The sequence below is a fragment of the Rhinolophus sinicus genome, linkage group LG09, assembly GCF_036562045.2.
Source record: "Rhinolophus sinicus isolate RSC01 linkage group LG09, ASM3656204v1, whole genome shotgun sequence".
Lineage (NCBI taxonomy): Eukaryota > Metazoa > Chordata > Mammalia > Chiroptera > Rhinolophidae > Rhinolophus > Rhinolophus sinicus.
In genome coordinates, this window is record NC_133758.1 from 112,158,514 (window position 1) to 112,184,566 (window position 26,053).

Sequence of the window (26,053 nt, forward strand, 5' to 3'; positions counted from 1 at the left end):
GAGTTACTTTCAAGGGAGACCAAGAGTACTTATTCTAATGATGACAAACATGGAAACCACGGTACAACATTAGGTTTTAAGTTACTGATTTAAACACAAAGGGCTCATGAGACTTTTTTGAACAGCATTTACTTAGAGGGGAAGAGCCATTTTTCTCTGAGGTCTAGTGAGTGGGAAAACGTATAGATCACTTAAAAATTCAATGTCAGAGAACAAACTGATGGCTGCCAGATGTGGGAAGTTGGGGTGGGGGTAGGGTGAAAAAAGTAAGTGAAGGGACGAAAAAGTACAAACTGGCAGTTATATAATATAGTCATGAGGATGTAAAGTACAACATAGGGAATATAGTCAATAACATGGTAATAATTGTGTCTGGTGTCAGATGGGGTACCAGACTCATCAGGGGGATCACTTCGTAAACTACATAAATGTCTGACCACTATGCTGTACATCTCAAACTATTATAATATTGAATGTCAACTGTAATTGAAAAATTAAAAAAACATAAAAATTCTATGTAATTCTCCAGCGGTATGAATACTAAATGTTTTTGGTACTCAGAGATTTTTTTAATTTAGCTAACAAAGAGAATCTGTTTTTCAAAAATGATTTTGCTTTGCTAGTAAGTATTCTTGCCACTTAGTATTTACCTTCAGTCAGGCCAAAATGCTAAATGTGTAATTAATGAGACGCTTGTTTTATAAAATGCATACTGGCCTACTTTTATCTGCTGACCTCAAACAGGGTGGAACCCAACAACAGCAATGGGAGGATGAGCAGGGCAGTTACCGGACAATCCCTTTGACAGTCTGTACTCTCCTGAACACGTTTGCATCTCCATATACAGTGGAGCACAAAAGTCATGAGACACGGACGCTGCTAAGCCACGAGACCCAGTCAAACCTCAGTTTTCGGCATTGTGATCCCTGCTAAGCCACCCTATTCTCTCTGAAAGTTTAAGATACATGGTTCTCAGTTGGTCTCTGTCAGGGAGGTGGAAGCAGGAGCCAGGAACTGCCAAGCTAACTGCTCACCTGTCATCTACTATCATAAACTCTCCCTCTTGCCAATCCTAGATGCCACGTCAGGTGTTCTGGAGCCCCAAGGAGTAAGGATTGAACCCGAAGCAGGTTCCAGTGGCTGAGCCCCGCCGGGTCCCTTCCAACTTTGGGGCAGCCATAAAGTGACTGAGGTCCTCGCCCTGAATGTCAGTAATGTGTCCTCAGCCTCTGCTGCGTAGTGGAGGAGAGCATGGCGTTTCGCACCACCGTGCACCAGCCCCGGGTGAGCACACCATCTGCTGTCCGCACTGAGCTCTTACCTTCAGCACCGCCTGGATGTGCTCTTGCCGCTCGGCCTCCATTATCCTGTCCACATACCACTTGAGCACTTTGATGAGATCTCTAAAATAGAGGCAGAAAGGTGCTCAAGGTACAATTGGTCTCCTTCCCAAGCTGATTTTTATCATGAGGAGGCTTCTTTTCCCATCAGCGTTCCCCTTCTTCTAGCCAACTGCTATAAGATAATAACGTCCCAAAGCCTGCACGTTAACATCACCACCCCTTTTCTGAAGCTGAAGAGAGAAACAATGCTTCCTCAATGAGATTCCTCTCAATCTGGGATATCCCACCTGCCCTGCCGTCTCTGGCATTGCTTCTACATGGGTGGACACTGACATCAGAGAAAAGGACCCTGGCCGAGGAATCGCCTGGAAGGGTAGCTGTCACAGCCAGTCCTGGACAACTGCTAACTGGGATTCCTCCCCCGTGACCATGGAAACAGCTGGGGATGTGAGGAAAGATGAAGGCAATGCTTGCCCACTTCAAATCACACCCCCCTGGGTGTATCAAGCCCGTTCTCTGACCAGGCTTAACGTTACAGTGTGTCTCAACAGGAGACTTTCCAGAAAAGCCAGGAAGAACAAGGCTTAATGTCACAGTGTGCGTCAGTAGGAGACTTTCCAGAGAAGCCAAGTTTTATTTTTTTAAAGAAACAAAAATTGAATCAACACTCCCTTCTGAAAACAATTCTCAAGATTGCAGTCTTGCTACCTTTAACTTTGGTCAGTGCTTGATTTCTATGAAACAGGGTAATTTTGTTAAAGTCTCCTCTTTTCTCTCAGTCAGGGAAGGATACATGCATGTGCCCGTACGTAGGTGCTGCTGGCCATGTGACTGGGAAGATAATATGCCAGTGAGTTTCCGGCCACCCACAGCCCGAGAAGATTCCACAGGCCTGTGTCTTGTTAGCACTGAGTATCCTGCCTTCCTGGCCAACCTGAAGTGTTAGGAATTACACCCTTGTTCTCTAGTTTCCACAGACAATTTCAGTCGGAAGCAGTGACCCCCTCGTACTGGGGCCAAATTGCAGGCCGAGTGGCAGACCTGGGCCAACATATGAGAACTACTCCTGCTGTTACATTTCACCCTCTGCAAAAATCGAGTCCTGCAAAAACAACTCCATTCATGCAAAGATTGGTGGCATGAACCTTAACATGCCCTGATAGGGAATGCCCAAGTTAACAGGATGAAAGGCTCATTTGATTACCTACTTTTCTGTATCCCATAGATTGCGGGGCAAAGGGCAAAAACCCTGACTTCGTGCTCTTCTCACACACCTCTGGTAACAGACAAGTGTGCATGTACAATAGGACATAGGAGCTTAAGGTATGAGGTGAAAACGTGGGCAGAGTAGCAAGGACAGTGCTGGAACATTGGGGTACATTCCAGGACATCATTTAAGCAGAGGCAAAGACTGGGAGAATGCGGTGCACAGGACAGAGCGAGGGACGCTGCTGCCTCCTGGCAATTACCAACGAGGCTGCGTGGAGACAGGCACTAGCTAAAGCACGTCATTATCCATTCGCTTTGAGCCTCACTTGCATAACCTGAGCTGACAGGGAAGGGTGAGCAGTTAAAATGCCAGCTGGTGTCAAAGGGTAGAGTCCAGTGACACCACGACTTGTGGCCAAGGACCAGGTCTGCATATTATCAGCACAAAGTATAGCGACCGGCAAAGTATAGGAGGTGCTCAGTCAATCCTAACAGACAAATGAATAGATGACTTTTAAAAGCTATGGCGGCAAAGCCTGGTTTCCCCATATTTCTTTCTTAACGACAACTCGAGTCATCAAGGAGTGTGGTAATTAAATGGGGCTCTTGGCAGCCACAGTGAAAGCACGGCATTTTAGACCAAAGAATATCAAGTGAAATAGAGACAAGAAGAAAACACGTTATATTTTAGGTTTCAGGAACAGAATTCGGCAAGTTCTTTTTTATGCTTTCGATCAAAATTAATTCTAGCCATTAAAAAAAAAAAAGTGTGGGAGACAGGAAGATACGGTCTCAAGAGACACTTCAGCTGTGCTTCATTTCTTGTATGCTCCCTTTCAAAATTTTCCTATAAAGCCGGTTCTGCTTAGAAAAGCCCAGAAGAAACTGCTTCTAAGCCAATTATAAGAGAAAGCGTCTTACCTGTATGCCAGTGCCCCAGCAAAATGACTCTCAATGTAAGTGTCCATTACAGGTTTAAAATGATGAAATTTGCTATCTTGCAGCAAATTTATTATGTGGACCTAAAAAGAAAACTGAGCTTTAGAAAACGGAATGCAAACCAAGATATTTTTTCTTTTCTTTTCTTTTTTTTGTTCTTTTTAAATGAACTCTCATGCTATTAAGTTCACATTTCTGAAAGAGCCTTAGGAAAGTCAAGATTGAGAGACAAAATTCTTACGATTATTAAAGTGAATTTAAACTCACCAAAGAATCAAACACTTTAGACCCATATTTTTGGGAATTTTCATCTAAAATTCCAAACAAGGTATCCAGTGTATCTTGCAGAAACTGTTAGATAAAGAAGAAGTACATGAACCAACAAGATACATCTGTCTTTCCCTCCAAGTATTCTTTATCCCACGAATTTCTGAGACAGGAGTCATAGAACAGCAGATACCTTTACGATCTCTGAGCCATCGATTTCTTTCAATTTAGACAGACAGCCTGTGATCTTGTCCGGGTGGGTTCTCCATTTCAAAAGGTCAAGCATATCACCTTTCCAAACAGAAAAGACACTTAATTGTCTTAACAGAGGACAGGCTTTCATGTAGAGGACAATCTTACCAGCCTACTGGTAAAGCTGAGTTCTCACCCTTCCTGGTCACCTAAGGTGTAGGCTCCCTAGACTAGACCAGCTCTCCAAGATGGCATTTATTACAGTGTTCTCTAATGACGTCTCATTTCCCAGAGCTGCTGCCTTGCAAACTCCTACTCATCCTTTGGTTCTCAGGTGCGCTGTGGCTTCACCCAGGAAGCCTTTCCTGAAATCTCTAGACTCAGCCAACTGCCCCTCCCATGTGTTGCCCCCTCACGGTAGCACTTACCCCACTGTCACAGTTGTCTGTCTATGAACCCATTAGACTGTGAATTCCAAGAGAACAAAACCACGCCGGGCTCAGCCCTATCACGTGCCCAGCACACAGCACAGAGCAAGCACGCAGCGGGCAGTGGATCCTGCCTCCTCCCGGTAAGGGAGTCTCTTGAGGGCTGGGCATTTGGGTTACTCACATTTGTGGCCCTAGCACTTAGCATTCTGTCTAAGAACCAATGCCAGCTGATAATGAAAGTTTCCTTCACAATGTAGCCCAAACCTGGCAGGTCTAGAAGGTCCCTGCACAATGACGACAAGCCCAGTTAATGGTCAGGTCATCTCATGGGCCCCCAGAGCTGAGAGGGCCACATCCTGAACTCCACAGCTGCCTTCCATCCCAGGTTCAGGGCAAGCTCAGGTAGGGCCCAGCTCTTCAGTTTCCTCCTTTCCTAAACTGACAACATGGGGGTGCTGGCCTGCGCAGGACTGGGAGTAAGGGCTTCCCTTAGCTCTGCAGCGCAGAAGTCAGGCTCCTCAACACTGGTGCCTGGAGGCCAGTGGTAAGGCTAAGAACTAACAAGGCCCATGCATGCAGGAAGTGCACCTGGCGGGGCAGCTGGTGGGGCGGGCCTCCCGGTGCTCACGGGGCTGGGAGCCTAGAAAGGCCCAGAGAGAAGAAGGACAGAGGGCTTTCATGCCTCCCAGGGAGCGCTCCACATCAGAGCACATGTTTCCGGGGGAACTCAAAACGGAGACAGAAAGACCGACACAGAAAAAAAACACACACACCAAAAAGTGTAAAAGAAAACCAAACAAACAAGAAATCGAGGAAGTAGTTATGATGAGAAAGCAAACAGGTATTAAACAGAGATGAGCAAAAGACAAGAATGTTAGGAGGAAAGAGAGGCAACCTCCGCCCAAACCAGATTCAGAGAAAAACGTCGCCAAGGACCTCATCGTAAGAAACTGAGTCAGAGGCATGTTTACCTACAACAAGCAGTGATGCTTAGTGGAGGGAGATTTAGAATTAGAACGAGAAGGGCATGTGAGAAACACTGACTCTGAAAAAGAGATTTCTGATATTTTCCTAACAGAGAACCTGAAAATGTTTAATATTTGTGTCTAACTCAGATGTCCTGGAGGTGCGACTGAGGCCTGTTTAGAAAGGACTGGTTATATTTAGCACATGAGATGTTTCCAGAGTGAGGCCCCCAGCACTGTTCTCCCCGCCTGCTGCCTCCCTCCCACCTGCTTCCTGCATCTAATGTCAGCATGCCTCCTTCCCTGGCATCTTCTCTTGAATCCCCGCTGCATCTCCCCGCATTCACTCTCCACTCCCACTCCAGCACCAGGCCAGCTCTCTCTCCATCTCCTCGTCCCCGTTCCCTGGCCCTTACAGTGAGGCCGCTGCAGGGTGACCAGGGCACTGCCCAATGTGAGGAGTGGCGAGGGTGTGGAGGAAGAAGGTGGCTCTGCCGGTCACCAAGTGACATCACTAGAGGCTTCAGTGGGAAACCAGGTATAGGACTGTCACCAGCCGAGCTGGGAAACAGAGGACAGGGGTCCAGACGATCAGATCAGAATGGGCTGTCCATCTTCCCTGCAAGAGACCTCATGCATCTTCAGACTGCTCGCTATGGAGGGTAAGGAAGAGTCAAGCAGTATGTCCGTCTGGACGTAACTGATCATGCACGCCAACTACTGAGAGTGAAGTCAAAATTGTCAGCTCTTAGGGCTTTAGCCACTTGAAGACATGTTAGTTGCAAAATAGAAGCGATGACCTACTACTGAAAATGTGAATTTTATACATTCTATTCAAGAAGCACTCAGTGCATGCTGTATGCCTACCCTGCCCAGAGCTACAAAACAAGCGGATGACATGATTCCTACGTTTTGGGTGTTTTTTTAATCACAGTCACAGGAAGAGACTGAATGAACCATCTATTATTGGGGGGAGAAGGAGATGCAGGGAAGTCAGTAAAAGTAAAATTATTACACCAAATTTAAGCATTGTTTTTTTTTTTTTCTTAACTTTTTTTTTAAAGTTGTGTTTATAGCCCAAGGAAGCTAACAAAGAAGTAAACTAATTTCTTCCCTGATCCCTACTCTAAGAAGCTGAAAATAGCTCCTTGGTCTGGCAATCACACATGTCCTGCAGTGCTCTGGGCTTAGTACACTCTACATGAACGATGCTGGAATACAGAGTGTGCAGACACACTTCAGGGATCCTGAAAGGCAAATTGGCTCTAGGAAATTGTTCCTAGAGACCACATCTCTTCCTAAATGCCCAACTGTCATGGAAATGGGATTTGCATATTTTCCAAACTGAGTAAAATGAATACAAAGCAATTTAATTCCAATTTGGAACTGGATTACTTCTACACAGAGATGTGTGTCTAGCATGCAAATTTCAGAAAGATCAACTAACTTCCCTCCTCCTTCCCATCTCTTTGAAACACACTATTCATTTCCTGGCTCATTTTGAACTGTCTTACAGTGACAAGGTTAATCCAAGTCAAAATGATAACTAAGCACTTATCAGTCTCCAAAAATGACCCAAGTATTGTCTTCCATATAGTGAGATGTTTAACATAATGATTTCACAAAGAGTTTATTAACCATATTAATGTGAAAATGTTCTCTGCTTACAAAGTAGCAATTTCTGATTTTCAGGATTTGATTCTGTCTGTCATACGTTCACAATTCTAATAGCCTAAACCCAAGAACTTGAACAAATTAAAGATGTAGGACTAAACATTTTAATGGCAGATAATCTACTGTTAGGTTTATCTGTGTGGTGGCCAGAATAACGGCCCCCAAAGATGTCCACATCCTAATCCCGGGGACCTGTGGGTATGTTTACGTCACATAGCAGAAGAGATTTTAGAGATGTGATTAAGTTAAAGATCTTAAAATAGGGGGCTTAGCCTGGATGAGCAGGCCCACACAAGGGACCTTAACAGATGGAAGATGGTCAGAGTCATAGAGATTTGAAGATACTATGTAGATGGCTTTGAAGATGGAAAAAGGGGGCATGCACAAGCAGAGAAACGGAGGTGGTCCCTACACGCTGTCTTACCCTCTCTAGTGTAAACAAAAGGATTCTTCTCTAGAGCTCCCAGAAGAATACAGCAGCTCTGCTGACACCTTGATTTCAGCCCAGTGAAACTGACTTCAGACTTCTGACCTCCAGGATTGTAAGGTAATACATTTTTGTTGCTTTAAGCAGTGGGTTTATAGTTATTGTTACAGCAGCAAGAGATAACAAATAAACCTGCAGCTATTCTACTTGAGGCAAGCAGTGAAACGTGAACCTAGGTTCTATAGCAGACATAACTAATCCACAGAGGAAGAATAAAATGTCTGTCTAATGGAGTCCATACAGGTTGATTTTATTATCTTCATAACCCGCATGGGGGTGGACTGGCTCCTTCAAAACTATGTGAGGTTTGGTAAATACTTTCTCATCTTTATAGTTATGCCGAGAAAGGTCTGACTTAAGTAAAATCATTAACCACTGAACACTGATACAGTCTGCTATAAGTTGGCATATCTGAACTTGGTGATAACTACCTTCAATCACACTCACTAAAAATAAATCATGCGGTTAATTTTGAAAAACATTTCTCCAAAACTACTTTTGGAAGGGGAGAAACCAGAACTAACATAAACGTGAAAGTCCTCTGTAAAAACAGTAGTATTGAGTGAGGAACTTACTCTTAAAAGGGGTCAATACTAAAATGCTACATTTTGCTTCTTGCCTGATGCCACATTCTAAGAGAATATGTCTCCTGCTACAAACGCTGCCCAACAACACAGAAGAAAGAATTAGGCACAGCAGCATTTGCTAAGACCCAGTCCCTTATTACGAAGTGATTCTCCTCAACATAATGAACCTAACTTATTAATGAGGTATTCAGGCTGCGAGCCAGAAGCTTTATATGACAACCATGGAGAACTCAAACATGTTTAATTTACTTCCTTCATTACAGACAATGTTTTCATGACAATTTTCCAAGGAGAAGAGCTTGCTTTGTTAATCATAGCTTGCTAAACAATCACTGACATAAAAAAGGAATGCTAGCATAGAAAAGCAATATCCATCTAATTAAAAAAAACACACAAAAAAACAGCCTTTATTCTAAAGCCTGCAATTGGCACTGTTTATGGAGCGACGGAACCAGCGAGATGAAGGTAGTGCTATTTGCTGTCTTCTCTTTCTTTACTATTTTTGTCAAGCAGCTGAGTTTTGATGGTTGATGTGAAGTGTTGTGTCCTTGGGCATCAACACTGGGATAATTATGAAGCCCTTAAATTACATGCATTTAACAGATCACTAGGTCATAATTATTCCCATTTTACTGGAAACCACACGCAGAAGAATCAACAATTTTTCTAGTGCAAAGTTCTTAACTGTAACACTGGTGTTTATTGAATATGCCTTCCCCAATTCACAAGTACCTTTACTCCAAGGCCTTTCAAATGAAAGAGTATTATCCTACTTACCGTTCTGTGTGAGTTTCGTGGAGCAGAGAAAAGATGTTATCCAAAAAGACTCCTTGGTGGCCTTCATGGCTTGGTTATTATTCCCGAGGAGGATGCCCTTGGAAAAGGGAAGTTTGAGGTAGCGCGTAACATCCTGAAGATTCGTGTTTTCTTCACACTGTTAAAAATATGAGAGAGAGAGAGAGAGAGAGAGAGAGCTCATGAGAATTATTAAGCATGATTACCATTTCTAGTGTTTATGAACTGGGAAACTTTCCAAATGGCATTACAAACAGAATTTGGCTTTTAAGTAAAAATGCAACAAAAACGTATAAAAGGAATGGAACGTGGATTTTGGACTGGGGCCTATTTCGGTTTGAATCCCAGCTTTGTCACTTCCCACATGAGGGACTGTATCGAGTTATTTAACCACTCAAGACTTCCATTTCTATCTCTACAACGTCATCGTGTTGTCGTCACAAGAATCAGAGAACACACGAAGCTTTTAACACAGTGCCTGATACAGTAGAAGTGCTCAAGAAATAATACCGGCCGTGAACACTGCATTTTAACAACATGTTAAATTCTTTCAACATCTCATCGGAGGCTGCTATTAAACAACCCCTAACTTTGAAAACTGGCAACTAAAGGAAATGGTGTTTCAGGGTCATCTAATAGTCCTGCTATATGATAGAAACCTCTACGTCACCAAAAATGCCAGATAACAAATGTAAAAGGAATTACAGATTTAAAACACATAATTTCATATCCCTAATGTTAAGGATTGTCATTTAGTGCTAAGACCAGCAGGAAAATTGCAGATGAGGAAATGGACATCCAGGATTTCAGTGGAGCAGCCTATGGATTCCTTTCTACTGGCAAGGGGACAAATGGCACTGCACAGGGGGGAGGGGAGGGAATCGGGTTGTCATTGCAGCAATGTAGGGCAGTGCAGAGAAAAACATCCCCATCTGCAGTGCACGCTTCCCAGAGATGCTGAACCGGAAGCCATGAAACCCACAGAGTCACCAAGAGCCTCAGAGGAAGTGAAAGGGGCAGCAACCAGACAACCCCAGAAGGTGGCGCTGTCTGAGGAGGCCTGGCTTTCTCTCTTCAAGTCAACTCAAGCATGGTGACCAAAGGGATTGCTCTAGATTAAACAACATTTAAGAGATAGACAGCCAGAAGCAACTGTAGGGTCCCAGATTGAAACAAATCCGCTATAAGAAATTTTGGGGGGAGATTCATATATTGACTAAGTTCTAGGTGAGATAGAAATTTAGTGATTGGAAAAATCATTAACTGAAAAAGTAAATTAAATATGTACATAGCAACCAAAACGTCCTTTAATAGATAAATGGATAAACCGTGGTACATCCAGACAACGGAATAGTATTCAGTGATAAAAAGAAATGAGCTATCACATCACGAAAAGACCTGGAGGAAGCTTAAATGCACATCACTACGTGAAAGAAGCCCAATCTGAAAGGCTACATACTATGCAATCCCCACTACATCACGTTCTGGAAAAGGCAAAACTATGGAGACCGTGAAAAGGTCAGGGGTTACCAGGGCTGGTGGGGAGATGCACAGGCAGAGCTCAGAGCATTTTTAGGGCAGTTGCAGCAGTTGTCTCTGTCTTCTGTAACATTATATAGTGTGGCTCACAGTCTATTTCTTTGCCCAGAATTAAAACCAGTTGGTACAGCAACGAATGGTGCCTGGGACCCAGGCTGCTTGTTTCATCACCGTCGGGGACATGTGAAGAAGACGGTAATGGCCAGTCAGAAAATGTCCCAGGAAAGTGGTATTTGCAGTTATGCAAAGTGGATGACTGAGAGATGAACACCTACAATGTCTTCACAAATAAAGTGATACGAAAACTAACAGTACAGCAATCAAATGACGGTGTCTGTAATTTGCAGGAAGTACGTAGAGAATTAAATTAAAAATACAATCCAGTTGGCAGTACACATTACCAGTTTTTCAAAGCCAGCTTTAAATAGCTATGGCAGCAAAATGCCTTCTTTCAGGGACTCCTTCAATATGATTGGCCATCCTTCATGTCATTATTAAACATTTATTAAATTCCTACTAGTTGCCAGTCCTTTCATTCAGCTTTAAGACTGTAACAAAGAAATAAACACAGCCCCCGTCCTTGGGGTCCTTACACATCTGACTTTGCACTTGTCTGTTAATATTGATCACCAAGCTGTGATAAAGGCCACTGGGTTCCAGCTCTGCCAGGGGAGGGGAGGACGGCTAACGGGAAAGGGGCTATTTCACCTCAACGATAAAGAATAAGAGGCTCATGAGCAGGCAAGGGAGGGAAAGGCATTTTATGTGAGAGAACAAATACACGGAAAGGCACTGCGGGAGAAAAAGCACGTGTATGACGAGCGATGGCGACATGGCAATTACATGCAATGTGGGATCCTGGATTGGCTCCTGGAATAGAAAAATGACAATAGTGGAAAAGCTGGTGAAGCCCATACATGTGCTGTGTTCACAGTATTGTACCAAGGTTAGTTTCGCTTCCATAAATGTGCGATGGTTACATAAGATCGTAACAGAAGGAGAAGTTGGGGGAAGGGTAGATGGGAATTTTCTGTACTATTTTTGCAATGCTTCTGGAAGTCCAAAATATCTTCAAAAACAACTGTTTCAAAAAGCACAGGTGTATTCAGACACTATATGTAGTTTAGTATGGCTGGAGCATGGACTTTTTCAACACACAAAGAAAGCCCTTGGACCTACTTCAGAAAAGCCCGAGGTGGCTCTGGTGCTCATCTCTGGTTTAAATTCCCCAGATTAAAGAACTATCACCCAGGTGGACTGACCAGTCACTCAACCAGCTGTTTGGATACGGAGCGTGAGGGCGAGAAGTCAAGGCAATCTAGGTCCTGTTCACGGAAGAACTGGATGCAGGCGGGATAAACAGCTCAGTTTGCGACACACTGAGCTTGAGTGTGTCTGGCTAATCCAAGGTGTTCAGTAGGCTGGTAAGAGTTCTAGGCTAGAAATGCAGATCTGGCCATCATGACCAGAGATATGGAAAGTGAACCCGTGGAAGGGGATGAGACGGTTCTAGAGTGTAGGAGACACTGGTGGTGTCCAAGGATTAAATCCATGAAAACACCAACATTTAAGGTGCAGGTAAAGAGAGAAGAGACCTCCAGGGAGACAAAGGATGGAGCTCAGGAGAACACTGTCAGACAGACCAAGGAATGTGAGATTTTCAAGCTGAAGGGTAATCAACAGTGCTACATGCTACAGGGAACCACATAAGGAAAGGTTTTAAAAGCATGGGGTGGCGTTAGCCCCTGGGTGGGCACCAGTGACCTTGAGGGAGAAAGTTCATTTGAGCGGTGGGGGACAGAAGCAGCCTGTGAAGCAAACGGGATATAAGGAAGTTGAGACAGTGAATAAAGACTAGCTTTTCACATAAGCTGGCTGTGATGGGAAGGGAAGAGAGAGTGTGTGGGCCATTTAAAAAAAATTTTTTTAGTTGCAGGGGGCGCTGCCCACCATCCCTTGCGGGAGTCGAGGAATTGAACTGGCAACCTTGTGGTTGAGAGCCCACTGGCCCATGTGGGAATCGAACCGGCAGCCTTCGGAGTTAGGAGCACGGAGCTCTAACCGCCTGAGCCACCGGGCCGGCCCAATAAAATCTTAAAAAAAAAAAAAAAAAATTTTTTTTTTGCTTTAAAGAGAAAGGCTTGAGCACATTTATAATCTGAAAGAATACTGCCAGAAGTGAGGAAATACTTACAGATGCAGGAGGAAGAGGGGCTACTGGGATGAGCAGGGCCTCAAGGGAATCAGGAGGGTGGGAGCTCCTGAAGGAAGCAGGGGAAGGATTAGCCTTGGAGAGGAGTCTTGCCCCATCCTCCGAGACAGGAAGCAGGAAAGGGGGGAAGGAAGAAGATAAGTTTGCAGGTGGCGAGGGACAGAGCACAGGAAGTTAAGGAAGTTCCTGTCTGGTGGCTTCTGTTTTCTCTCTTAAGTAGACAGGAGGTGGTGGGGTGAGCAGAATGGCAAAGCCTGTAACTAGCTCTTGTGGGGCCTGAGAGAGGGAGCGTGTCCGTTTGCCTGTGGTGTTGACCGTCCTGCATCTACACCCAATCAGGTGTTGACCGTCCTGCATCTACACCTGTCACAACAGTATAACCCCCAGTAAAGCTCAACTGCCCAGGGTGGGGTACAGGTGGGGGCAATGTGGACAGATTGATCCACGGCTGGTTTTTCCCTTCCCATGCAGGCACAGCAGAACTAAGGTTCAGGGGGTGCCTTTGATGAGAAAAGGAAGAAAGTGAACTCAGGCGGGTCTACTGAGGAGACCGAAGAAAACAGGTATAGTCAGAAAACTGGAAGGTGGAAAGGTCATGATCAGAATGTTGGGAATTTAAGATTTTTGATTAGAAGTGGTTCTGGATGATTTCATCCATCCACCCTTCCTTCTCCCCTTCCTTCCTTTCATCCATCCAGTATTTATTTAGCACCCAAATGGGAAGTCCTGTTGGCTGGGGATGAAGCCAGGCCCAGCGAAATGCAGAACACAAACAAAGGTCACTAGAGTTGAAGTAACCAGGGAAACAAGAGGATATGACACTGGACAGGTCAACCAGAAGATAACTTTGAATTAGGGGCCAGGCTGATTGTAGGAAAGGAAACAGTTACCCACAGACTCCTGCAGTCTAGGCCATCACATTACATTGATCTCCCTCAAACCAGGAAAAAGGATCATCCTCCATTTGGCGGCTTTCTTACCCGGCCCTTGTCCTGCTCGGACGCATTGAATGAGGAGCCCATAAATCCCAATATGAGGAATCAGACTCTCCACTAGGCCAAACCCCAGCCTCGCTGAGTTAGGCCATTTTAGCTACGGTGGTGTGATCGGCAATGATGAATTCACAAAACCCTAATTTCTCAAAGGCAGACTGTATTATTGTTACTTCGTTTATTTTTTTGTTTTGCTTATGCTACATACATACATACATACATACATACATACATACATACTGGATCTGAATGTGTTTTATAATGTATTTCCAAGGACTGAAAATCCTTCAGTGGAATAAGTCAGAATGGGGACTTGAGTGAACAGCTATTAATTTCCTGTCCTCCTTTTTTGGATTCTCACATCATTCTCCTTACGACACTTGACTTTTGGAAAATGAATTCTCTTATGCTCATTATTTCGGTCTCTTTTCTTAACGTACTTTCTAGCAGGTAGCTAGAGAGGAGTAGCCCAAAATATCCCTCTAAACAAGGAAGATAACAGTCCTACAGAATGCAGTGAAATAACAAAACTTAGTAAGATTAAATGGTGCTATTAGCAAATTAGCGGCTCCAAAGGGAGGTTTGGACTCAGCCATCGGCCACTTGGAGATATTACTATTCATATTCTGAGAGCTGTAAAAGGGACTCTAGAAGCACAAAGTCTCTCATGACGACTCATCACTACTTCACTTTCCTTTCTAGAGCTAAGGCATTCAGTTTTCTGTAGACTTCGCAGTTTGTCTCCCCTGGAAACCACTCCAAACATGTAATCTATCATGTGAAGTTGAACGTGACTTTGAAAGGGGACCTTGCCCTTAGGATTCTATAGCCCCTGCCCTAAAGGATGAGCCAGGCCCTCGTCACAGCAGTGGCTGCTAACACCTCTGAAAGAACAACTTCCTTAAAACACACTCAGAAGTGGAGTCCCGCCATCCTCACAAAGGAAAAGTCTCTCTCACTAATTTCAGGCCCAAATTAGGCTATTAAACGTCTTCAACACAGCAGCTTTCTTCTTAGCTCACTGCAGGGCTGAGTCTTTTAACACCTCACATGAGGAGCAAGTAGGTTTTAACTCTATATACCCTACTGCGAACCACAGTTATTCTCTGTGTCTGCAAGATAAGAGGTAAAGACACATTTTTAGAGCATTTTCCCTCCATCTCTCATCCACCTTTGATTTTATACTAGACGGTACTTGTCAATGAATGACACAGAATATGGTCGAAGGCAGTTCTAAGCAATTAATGTTTCTTTAAAACCTCATATAAACATTAATGTTCAAGCTTATATGACAGAAGAATGGTCTTTAGTTAGATGAAACTCCAGAACTCAATGGTATGAAACTAACTTTGTCTCTTCCAATTTTTATTTTTTTCAATATGAATAAAAATTGCAATGTTATAAAATGACACTTGCCCACTAACAAAAATTAATCAAGGTAAAAATAAAAATAAATTCAGTTGTCAATATTTTACACCATCCTTCCCTGCATCTCTCTATGCAAATACATACATACAGACATGCAGTTAAACAATTTTATAAAACGCTTATACTAAATATCTGGTTCCATAAAATCTGGTTTATCAATATAGCATCAACATGCTTCTATGCACATAAAAATTTCCACTAAGCATTTCATTCATTGCATGGATGTAATTAATTTATTTAACCAGACCTACATTATGGGTCATTTAGACAACTTTCAAGTTTTCCATATTTTAAGGAATCTGCCATGATCGTCCTTGGATCATCTTCACTCACCTTGTCTGGTTGTCTTTTCCCAGTAAATACGAAGATGTGGATGGCTGAGTCCCAGGATATATACATTTAAAATTATCTGTGTGTTGCCAGACTGCCACACACATTTCCTCTACGAATGTAAGAGAGCGTTCACTTCCTCCTTAACCTTACTCTCCAATTGTGGGTTTTCAAAATCTTTACCAATGTAATAAGCCAAAAGATATCCCACTCTTTATTTAACTTTAATTTTCTTTGATTATTCAAATATTTATTTATGCATGTATTATTTTTATAATTTTTGAATAGCTTGCTTGTAGTGTTTATCCATTTATTTTTCTTACTGATTTGTGATACCCTGTGGTAAATTGGGAATAATCACGCTTTGTAAGCTGTATTGCAACTGTTTCAGTCATATGTCTGTCAGCCTGGATTATGATGGTTTTTATCAATAAAGAAGTTTTAAATTTTATGCAGCCAAATTTACAAAAAGAGTTTTTTTGAGCCATCCTTAGAAAGGCCCTCCTTACTTGAGTATTATAAAAATGTTCACTCACATTTTTAAAGCCCTGACAGTTTTATTTTTCACATTGGATCTGGAATTTGTTTTGGTGTGAGAAGCAACGGCAGGAATCCAGCTCTTCCCTGCCCCCCCAACACCCATCATGGTCATCCCAACACCACTTACTAAATGGGCTCTGCCTCTTACCCGGTGGTTTGAAATCCACTCCTCCCTGTCTTTTTTTGGTTTCTATTTTTTAAAAAAAAACATAATACATTCAAAGCTGCAGCTGTCAGCAGGCCATGCGCCTCCCCGCCATGCAGAGGAAGGGTACACATTATGCTCCTGATATGGTTTTATGATTGTAAACTGCAAGTGGTCTGAAGCAGAAACTGAACTTGTTGGCTCAGGACTATGAAAAAGAAAACCATGTCATTACAGACTAGAAAAAGAAATTGTTATACTTGGCCAGTATTCCACCCTTTTTAAATAAGCAACACAGAATAACTCCAATCGCAAGACGACTCAGACACCTAAGGTTTCCCAGGGGAGCAAACGCTTCCCGGCGGGTCTGCACAGTAGGTCTGCCCAGCATGAGACAATCTGCAGACACCGTCTTGCGCCTCCTCTGCGGCCAAGGAACATCACTGGGGACACCTGCCTTTAAGTTGTTCAAGCTCAAATAAACTTCCCTGTGCGTTATGGATCGGCATTCTGCATGCTCAGTGAAAATGTCTTCAGGGGCTTGGGCGGATTTAAAGTTCTGATTCAAAGCTCTGATTTTGAGAAAAGGGTTGGCCCTGCTGTGAGCAGGCACCCGATAGCCCTCTGGTGTCGGAGGAGGGTTCTGTGTCTGGGAATCCACCAACGAAATGCTCACAGAGAGGCAAGCTCTGCGACTGTCCTCCTGGCATTTCAAGTACACAGATGGCTCTGAGCAGCATATACGGAAGACTCTGGCCAGCAATGAGGGCTTTGGTATTATTCACATTCATTTAAAGAGTGAACCTGGACATGACTGGAAACTTAGCACCTGCCCAAAACACACCCTCTGAGCCACAGGTGAGAGAGCCCACACCTGACGTGCCGTAAAGAATGGATTCCTCCTTCCACATATTATTAGTATGCGAGACTTTAGGTCAACCTATAAACCTACCCAAATACCTACACTGAAATATCTAAGGTGGAAAAAAAAAATCATCTTCAAAATACAACACAGAATATAGAAACAATACTTTCAAAAAGACACTCTCCCTGCCAGTAACCTTCCAAAAGAACACTCTTCCCAGTCATTTTTTCTCTTCTTCTCTTTTCCAGAGTGATGATAAGAGAGTGAGTGAGGAATTTGGCCCCATGTTCCACTGCCGTCGCCCACATCTGGCTGCTGTTACCTTATGCACGATCAGCTCGTGCGTGCCATCTGGAAGGGTCCGGCCATCTTCCTGCATCAAGGGGACGAAAGAGAAACCAAACAACTTCTTCTCTCCTTTCTCCTTTGCTGTGGGGGGAAAGAAGGGAGAAAGGAATTGCTTGCTTGTTTAAGCGCCTGCTTACATAACTGTGTTCAGACACACAGATTGTCAAGAAGCGTGATCGTCAAGAAACATAACCCACACTCACCAGCTCCTTCACACAGGGGAGAGCGACTCCGACGGTGGGAGTCTGCGTCCTTAGCCACCCTCTGACCTCACATTCCTGGCCCTTAATGGCAAGCTACATTCCGTGACTAATTCTCTTCACGGGACTCATTATCTGAACTATGTTATTTAAAAGCTTGTGTACTGCCTGTGTCTTCTCACATCCACTTCTGGATGGAAGTTCCACTGAGTGCAGGATTCTTACCTGTTTTATTTTATTCTAAGCTTGGTATCTCGAGGAGTGCCAAGAACACGGTCGATTCTCAGTAAATACTTGTGAAATGACCACCTGAACAAATGAATGTCAAATGCAGTATTTTGCTCACTACGCCTGGAACGGGCGTCCCTAAGCCCTGCCTCGGCTCATGACAGAAGTCCTTCCTGTACAGTCACAGGTGTAAAGACAGAAAGCCTGTGGACGCGACCTCCGTGGAATCAGCTGGGCACGCCGAAACCCAACAACAGCATGAATGGCAATCTGTAGTTGAAGAAGGGCTTCCTACAGTAAGTTTCTGGAAGCCAGAAACGAGGCATTGAGGTTTTCAGATGCCTAAGTAAGGGTCACAATGGCTAGAAAGGTCAAAGACCATGAGCCATTATTTATACATAAGGAAACTGAGATCTCTTGAGATGAGGTAGCTTGCTCTACATCTCTTGACTATCATTCCAGTTCTTTCCTTTTCCCCCAAAAAGGAAGAAAGTGTTAAAAGAACCGTGTCTGTCCAGCTCCACTCTCCTCTAGTATGTACACATGCAGGCAGGAGTTCTCCGGGGCTGGTGGCCTCGTAGAGCCTGGTAGTTAGTCTTTCCCACACAAGAGCGGGAGTGGAACGTTACACGAGGAAAGCCAGGCCCGGGGGTGCAAGGAGACACGAGCTGGGCGAGTTAGACCTGGTGAGCTATAAGATCAGACAAGAGGCGTCAGCAACACACCCTCCCTTATAAGCCTGTCTGGCATTTACCCACAGAGAAGTGGAATGCCACAAGAGCACAGTAATATTGGCTGGCTGGCTTTGGCCTCGAGTAGGAGGGCATCCCCGAAAATGCAATGACAGCAAAGAATTCTCTTTTATAATCATTCATTTCAACCCCAGAGAGAAACTGGGAAAATACCGATAGTCTTAAAAATGAAGCAAAAATCGCAGCAAAAAAATTTCTGGCAAGAGATTTCTACATCAGTGAGGTGCCAGGTATGGAATGTCTGATTTAGGAGAGAAGACTAATTTAGAAATCATTTCCTAGGTTCCTTTGACTATCTTTCTGGTGCGGTTTTTGAGATTTAATTCAGAAAGATAAAAATGTTCCATGACAAATAAAATGAGCAAAGGTAAGAAACAAAGCAATAGTTTCCCCAAATGTGCCTTCTGTTCTAAAATAAAATACCCAAGTTTAAAGTACACGGCCTTTGTTCCTGGGCTATTCCATCCCAATTAATAAACTGAGGGAGCTGTTACAGACAGTATGTATAATATGATCCCCTTGTACTCATAAACCTCTAAATTTATGGATTCTACCTCCCCGCTTTCTAATTCACTCCTCCTAGTATCCCAACTCCAACAATGTTGCCCCCCTGGGACCTCCAATTTATTGATCCCCTCTCTCCATTTGCTCTCAGCGTCTCATTTCTATGATCTATCATTCTAATCACTTCCTTGCAAATGCCCTCAATTCTTCACTCCACGCTTCCATTATAACACCGCACGCAACCTGGTTACACCCTACTTACAGCTTACTCCATGCCTCTGCTACCAATCTCACTTTAATTAACACATAAACTGGGCCAGCTTTCGACACTTACCTAATCAATTCACTCTTCCCCTTTTCTAGACAATTACTTCATTCCACATGCTCCAGCCTCCACCTATTAACTACCCCCCCCCGCACCTGTGCCCTCCTGCATCCACCTGCACTGTCCCACCCAAGGACAGTTCTTAACCTTGAATCCTGAATCCCATGCCCCTTCGGCAGCTCAAGGACGCTGCTCCTGCAGGCGTCCTCTCTTTCTTCCACATCATCCTTTTTTTCTTTCTCTTTACTGAATCATTGCCACCAAACAAACAAACTAACATGTTTTAAAAGTTCCATCTTAAAAAAAGAAAAACAAAACCAAGCCCCTCCTGTGACCCACTGTTCCGTTACAACCACTACCCCATTTCCCATTTCTCGGCTCTCTTGTATTCTTTATGGCACAGTTTGTCAAAAGATTTGTCCGAACTCACTGCCGTCTTCCTTCTCTCCTTTCCTTCTTGGACTCACTCCAGCCAGGCTTTCATCACTGCAAATCCACTAAAACCACTTGTCAGGGTCAGTGAGTTCCATGAGGCCAAATCGCGTGCTAATTCCTCTGCCGTCATCTTATTTCACTTATCACTGGGACCTCACATGTCTGATCGACCCCCTCTTGGAAAACTTTCTTCAGTTATCCTCCTGGATTCTCCTTCAACCTCACCGGCTATTCCTTGGTAATCTCATTACTGCCTCCCTCGCATTCTCCCCAAATCTTTCCCCAACTCGAAGTTCAATGGCCTCATGTTGGTAGCTTGAAATTGGCCATGGTGTGAGTATTTACCCCATGGCAAGCAGCAAACACTGTGACTCAGGGCTTCCCCAACCCTTTCCACCACCCCAAGGGCTAGTTATTAAATATTTACAGCATACCACTATATGCTCTCATTCTCAAGTTTAAGTCTCTCGCTTGGACCTCGTTCAACTGCCTATTTGATGTTTCGAATGTCTAACAGACGTCCCAGATTTAACATGTCTAAAATGGAATGTTTGATTTTTGCTATCTTAACAGATTCTTGCTGTAATCTTCCCCACTTCATTAAATAACCACTTCATTCTCAGGCCAAAATCTTGGGGTCATCCTTGACTTTTCTCCTTCTTTCACACCCAATCTGTCAATCAACCTATAATAAAAGAATCAAACCACTACCATCCCAATGCAAAGCACTTTCATTTCTTAGGTGCAGGACTGCAAAGGCCTCCTGAATGGTCTTTCTGTTACCACCTGGCCCTTCCACACTCTATTATCCACACAGCAGCCAGACTTCCCTTCGATGTAAACCCTCTACTGGTTCTCCTCACTCCAAATAAACCCACAGTCCTCCCCACGACCCAGAGGCCCTACGGGTTCCGGCTCCCCTGTGGCCTCATTGCCTCATGTTCAAACTCACTTGCTCATTCCAGAGTCCTTGCTAGTCCTTGAAAATGCCAAGCATGTTTCAACCTCGAATGTTTTGTACCTACTATTCTCTCTGTCTGGAATATTCTTTCCCCAGACACCCAAGGCTCACACCTTTATTGCTTTCAGTTGTTGCTGACTTGATACGTCTTCTTATCAGAAAGGTCTTTCCTGATCCCTGTGTAAAATGGCAACATCACTTTCTGGCACCTAACCCCAACTTAGTCTTCTTCACAGCACTTATCACTACCTGATAAAGTACGTATTCACTTGCTCGCAGGTATTATATTATCTGTCTTCCTTTTCTAGAATGGAAGCTCTGTGAGAGGAGCTATTTGGTTGTGTTCACTGATGTATCTTCAATGCTCAGTAAAGTGCTTGACACACAGTATGTGTTCAATAAATATTTGTTTTGTGAATAAATATTACTTTTGAATAAATATGTGCACACACAGAGAAATATTTGGAATGTTTTATCATGTGATAAAATGATTACATTGATTATTTATAGTCTGTGCGATTATGGGGATTTTTTTTCTTTTGCTGTATCTTCTGAATATTAACAATGAAAAAAACACATGAAAATACATTTGAAGGACGACAAGAGGACAGAGGTCTAACAGGTTTTACTAAAAATAGCCTTTGTTCCACTTTCCAAGTTCTAACAATTTTCTCCAAATTCTCTTTCTCCCTTTTCTTCCATTTCACATTTACTTCCTTCTTTTTCTTATGTTAAACCTCAAAGCACGTGTTAGGCCCCACTGAGAATGTAAAACAAAGACTGGGGGAAGGAATGGTGTGGCACCATTACAAGTCCTTTATGCTTTCCCATCTCAAGTCCTACCCCGGAGACTCTTCTGAGAATTTGGGAGAACGGGGCCAGTCACCTCCCTCCATTCTGAAACACCCACAAAAGCATAATCTATGGCAACTTCCTGAGCCAGTTCCGAAACATGCTATAGTCCCAGCAACAGACGACGTCCTTCTCTCCCTGAATCCTAGGTGAATGACACAGCACTCAGGTGCAGCCAACGCCCATTTACTGGCCATGCCTCCGTTCCTTCCAGGCTGCTGCTTCTGGAAGGAACACTTCAATGACAGAGGGAATACCAGAAGATTCCTGGTCTGGGGGTTGGTGGGGGCTTAAGAGTAATGAATACAAAAGAATTAAAATAAAGGTGTCAGAAACGACAACTATTTGGATAGTGATGTTTACACAAACCAATCTGGTCACCTCTTAACGTCTACGGTATTTTGATCCGTAAAATGAGGCAATTACTTCACACCATCTCTAAGGTCCGTTTGGACTGACCGTACCTCATTCTCATTTGAATGCTGTCTGAGGCTGCTCTGGGACAGAGATGTATGCAAATCAGATCTAAATCTGAGCCAATCAGAGGCGTTCCTAGTGACTTCACAGGCCAGGCCAGTCCCCATGAGTTCCTCTGAGCTGGATGAGCCCTTGGTGGGAGAAACACCAGACAGGTCAGGACTGCCTGAGACCACCAGGGCCGGTCAAGGTTGTAATGCTGCGACTGCCCGTTCTGTCTACTCTTTCTAGACTACGAAAGTGACAGGTCAGTGTTTAGGAAGGAGAACGCTGCAGATTTCCATAGGTATTTTTTCTCCTCCTTCCTTGGTTTCCACACAGGTTATGGGTTCTTTGGGAACAAGTGAGCCTGCCCAGCTCTCAGGAACCCCTCGCCCTCACGCGTCCCTCGTGGCGGTTCCTGGCGTGTCACACGCTTTCTGCAGCTGAGGTCACCGTGCATTGCAGCCCAGCCCGCGGACCCCCCAGCACAGCCCAGCCAGCCCTGCAGAGCACTTACTGGAGCAGTGCCGAAACTCGAAGCGGATGTGCGCGCCCCGGAACTTATCCACGGGGATGGGCAGCTTCAGCAGCTCGGCCCAGCGCGGGCTGTTGTTGTGATAGAGCACGAAGGAGCGGTACTCGCCGGCGGGCGGCTCTCCGGAGCCGAAGGAGATAAAATCCTGGCAGAGGAAACACGCAGGCGTCACTTAAAGGTTATTCCGGGAGCAGCGAGCAATCGCTTTGCTGTCTGCGGGCTCCCCGAACAACACAGCACCTGGAATGACCCCCCAGACCCTGGCTCCCTGTTCCTGCACCTCCTGCTGCCCCTGGGCTCTGGCCGTTTCACCCGGAGGCCGGTCTCCCGGGGCCTCCTGTGCCCAGGGTGGGCCTCGGTGACCTGGGCGACGTGGGCACTGGCGAGTGGGACGGCGCAGCGAAGTTCTCCACAGGCTGCAGGCAAAAGCCTGTGCCTGCGAAACTCACTCAGCCCGGGGTTCACGCAAAACACGTTCCATAAAGGACCCGGGGTTATCACCCCGATTAGTCGTAGCCCAATCTTCATGCCTTACTTTGGTCAACATGAAAACGCGTCATTAAATGTGGATTTTGTTTTCGTTTTTGATTTTACCAACTGCCAGGAAAAAAGTATTCATCTCCCAAACCATCACAGGTGAAAGGGAAAAAATAAAATGGCATGAAAAAATACTGCACTGACTGAATAACTGCTATGAGGAAATTGTTGACACAATTAATTAAACAAACTGTAGAAGTCGTTTTGTTTTTCTCCTTTTCTTTCTGAGAGGCATTTCAATGATTAAAAAAAATACACGGGGTGGAGAAGAAAAGATTGAAAATACTGCAAATCAGAAATTAACTGGTCTCATTAAGGTGAACCCAAAGCAATGATATGAATTGTCTTACCACAAAATATCCGGCTTTAACATACCTTCAAGGTCTGGCCGCTACTCTCTACAATGAACATCGTAACTTCCACATTTCTGGCCACACTCTTCCCTCCTTTCTCAAATTCTCCCCTTTCTATAGTGATGTATAAATCATTCCTCATTTCACCTAGCAGGAGAGGAGAATTAAAACGGTGTTATACACACTAAGAAGTGTAATAAAGTACTGTATGAAGGAAAACTTGAGTTCACAAAGCATAGTGTTAGAGCACACACATAGAGGAAATGTATGTTCTCTGTGCACTTTTATCAAAGGGCTCTCACCCTCACTGCCCACATCCAAGAACAGTAGCCACCAGCCTCTGCGAGCCTCAATGAGCAGTGCTGAGGCTGCACATTTAGGAGGTGAGTGCTGGGATTGAGCAGAAAGGTGATGTCAACCATCTTTCAATGTTTCCCTCGTTTCATTTATGAGGTGTGATTACAAAATGACAGCCTGGCGGGGCTGGCTCAAAGAAACCAGTCTGAATCCTTTATAGTCACAGCACTTAGAGTAGAAGAAATAGCTAAATGGAATAACATGATAGGGCTGCAATGGGTACCGTCACAATTTCAATCTTTTCCAAAATGCCTGGACCAAATGATCTCACTGCTGGAAGAACCCAGATTAATGCTTTATGAACACAGATGTAGAATAATTCAGTCATACAGGCATACTTGCTTAATATTTCTTGCCATCAAGCTATAAAACAAATAAGAAAAGCCCTAGATTCAAACTGACATATTCTATGTAGACATATGCCATCTATTATTTATAAAACTTTGAACGCTTTTTAATCTCACCCCTTTCTGATTATTGCAAGGAAAAAAGAGGAATTGAATGGCAAGAAGCAAACTGAGACAAACATGCTGACAGCATGCTTTTACGACTCCTACAAGGACGAAATCAGGGTAAGTGGTGAGGGAACAGGGAAGTGAGAAAAGAGTGAACCAAGGTCTACTAGAAAGTTCTGAAAGGCAAATGTCGGTCAGGTTGGCGAGGTTGAATTTGCTTTACAAACATTTGAAGAATCAAAAGGAATACTCTTTTTTTCTAATATAAAACTTCCCCAGAAGAAAGCACCTCACTAGCTGGGGCAATAACCATACAAACATGCCCATGATGGGAGACTTATAAAACTTCCTGACCAAAGTGTATACAAGAGAGCGCCCAAGCTTTCAAAAACATGGGGAATACCAGTGTGACTGCTCACCTTGCTCCATAACGACCAACTTTTTATGACGGCATCATTCTCAAATGCCGCAGGCTGACCAGGAAACAGGTGGGCCAGAAAATAGGGAAACAGAGCAAGTCCCAAACAAGAGGAAATCTTTCTATTTATTTTTTTTACTAAATTTACTGGGGTAACACTGGTTGATAACATAAATTTCAGGTGTACGACTTTGTAATATGACAACATCTGTATACTCCATTGTGAGCTCACCATTCGAAGGCTAGTCTCCTTCCATCACCATATATTTGACCCCCTTTACCCTCTTCATCCTTCCCTACCCTGCTTCCCTTCTGGAACCACCATTCTGTTATCTGTGTCTATGAGTTTATTTTTTTTGTTAGTTCATTTGTTGCTTTCTGTTTTATGTCCCACATATGAGTGATACATGGTTCTTGTCCTTCTCTGTCTGGCTTATGTCATTTAGAATCATACTTTCAAGATCAATCCATGTTGTTGCAAATGACACTATTTCATCAAAAAGAATGAAATCTTAAACACCCTTTACAAAGAGTCTACAAAAATACATGAGTGAAAACAATTTATATAGTACTGTCTTACGAATTTCTAGTACTTTAACAACGCATACAAATCAACTTGAGAAGGCAATGAACTTGGAATTCCAGAAGGAAAGCAACAAAAAAAGAAAAGAAAACGAAAAAAAACCATGAAACTGGACCACTTTCTTACACCATATACAAGAATAAATTCAAAATGGATTAAAGATGTAAAGGTACGATCTGAATCCATAAAACTCCTAGAAGAAAACATAGGCAGTAAACTCTCTGACATTGCTCTTAGTGATATTTTTTCTATTCAATCTCCTCAGGCAAGGAAAATAAAAGAAAAAGTAAACAAATGGGACTACATCAAACTAAGAAATTTTTGTGCAGCAAAGGAAACCATACAGAAAACAAAGAGACAGCCTACAGAATGGGTGAAGATATACACTAATGATTCATATGAGAAGGGCTTACTATCCAAAATTTATTTTAAAAAAAAACACAACACACAACTCAACACCCTCCCCCAAAAGAAAACCCAAAAAATCCAATTTAAAAATGAGCAGAGGACCTGGATAGACATTTCTCCAAAGAGGACATACAAATGACCAATAGACATATGAAAAGATGCTCAACATCACTGATCATCAGAGAAATGTAAATTAAAACCACAATGAGACATCGCCTCACACCTGTCAGGATGGCCATCATCAATAAATCAACAAACCACACTTGCTGGCGAGGATGTGGAGAAAAGGGGACCCTCCTGCACCGTTAGTGGGATTACAAATTGGTAAAGCCAGTATGGAAAACAGTTTGGAGATTCCTCAAAAAACTAAAAATAGAACTACCTTATGATCCAGAGATTCCAA

General features: G+C 43.6%; 1 protein-coding gene across 2 annotated transcripts in view; it reads right to left on the bottom strand.

Annotated features, from left to right (window-relative positions):
• The window catches only part of DOCK4 (dedicator of cytokinesis 4), a 364,976-nt gene that overhangs the window by 111,466 nt on the left and 227,457 nt on the right, over positions 1–26,053 (bottom strand). For both annotated transcript variants that reach the window (XM_074341023.1, XM_074341022.1), the window contains exons 14-21: positions 23,452–23,576; positions 22,522–22,684; positions 17,263–17,369; positions 8,872–9,028; positions 3,952–4,049; positions 3,759–3,842; positions 3,474–3,574; positions 1,322–1,403 (exon numbers count right to left, since the gene is read on the bottom strand). In XM_074341023.1, coding sequence (XP_074197124.1) covers positions 1,322–1,403; positions 3,474–3,574; positions 3,759–3,842; positions 3,952–4,049; positions 8,872–9,028; positions 17,263–17,369; positions 22,522–22,684; positions 23,452–23,576 — 917 coding nt within the window. The remainder of the gene's footprint in view (positions 1–1,321; positions 1,404–3,473; positions 3,575–3,758; positions 3,843–3,951; positions 4,050–8,871; positions 9,029–17,262; positions 17,370–22,521; positions 22,685–23,451; positions 23,577–26,053) is intronic.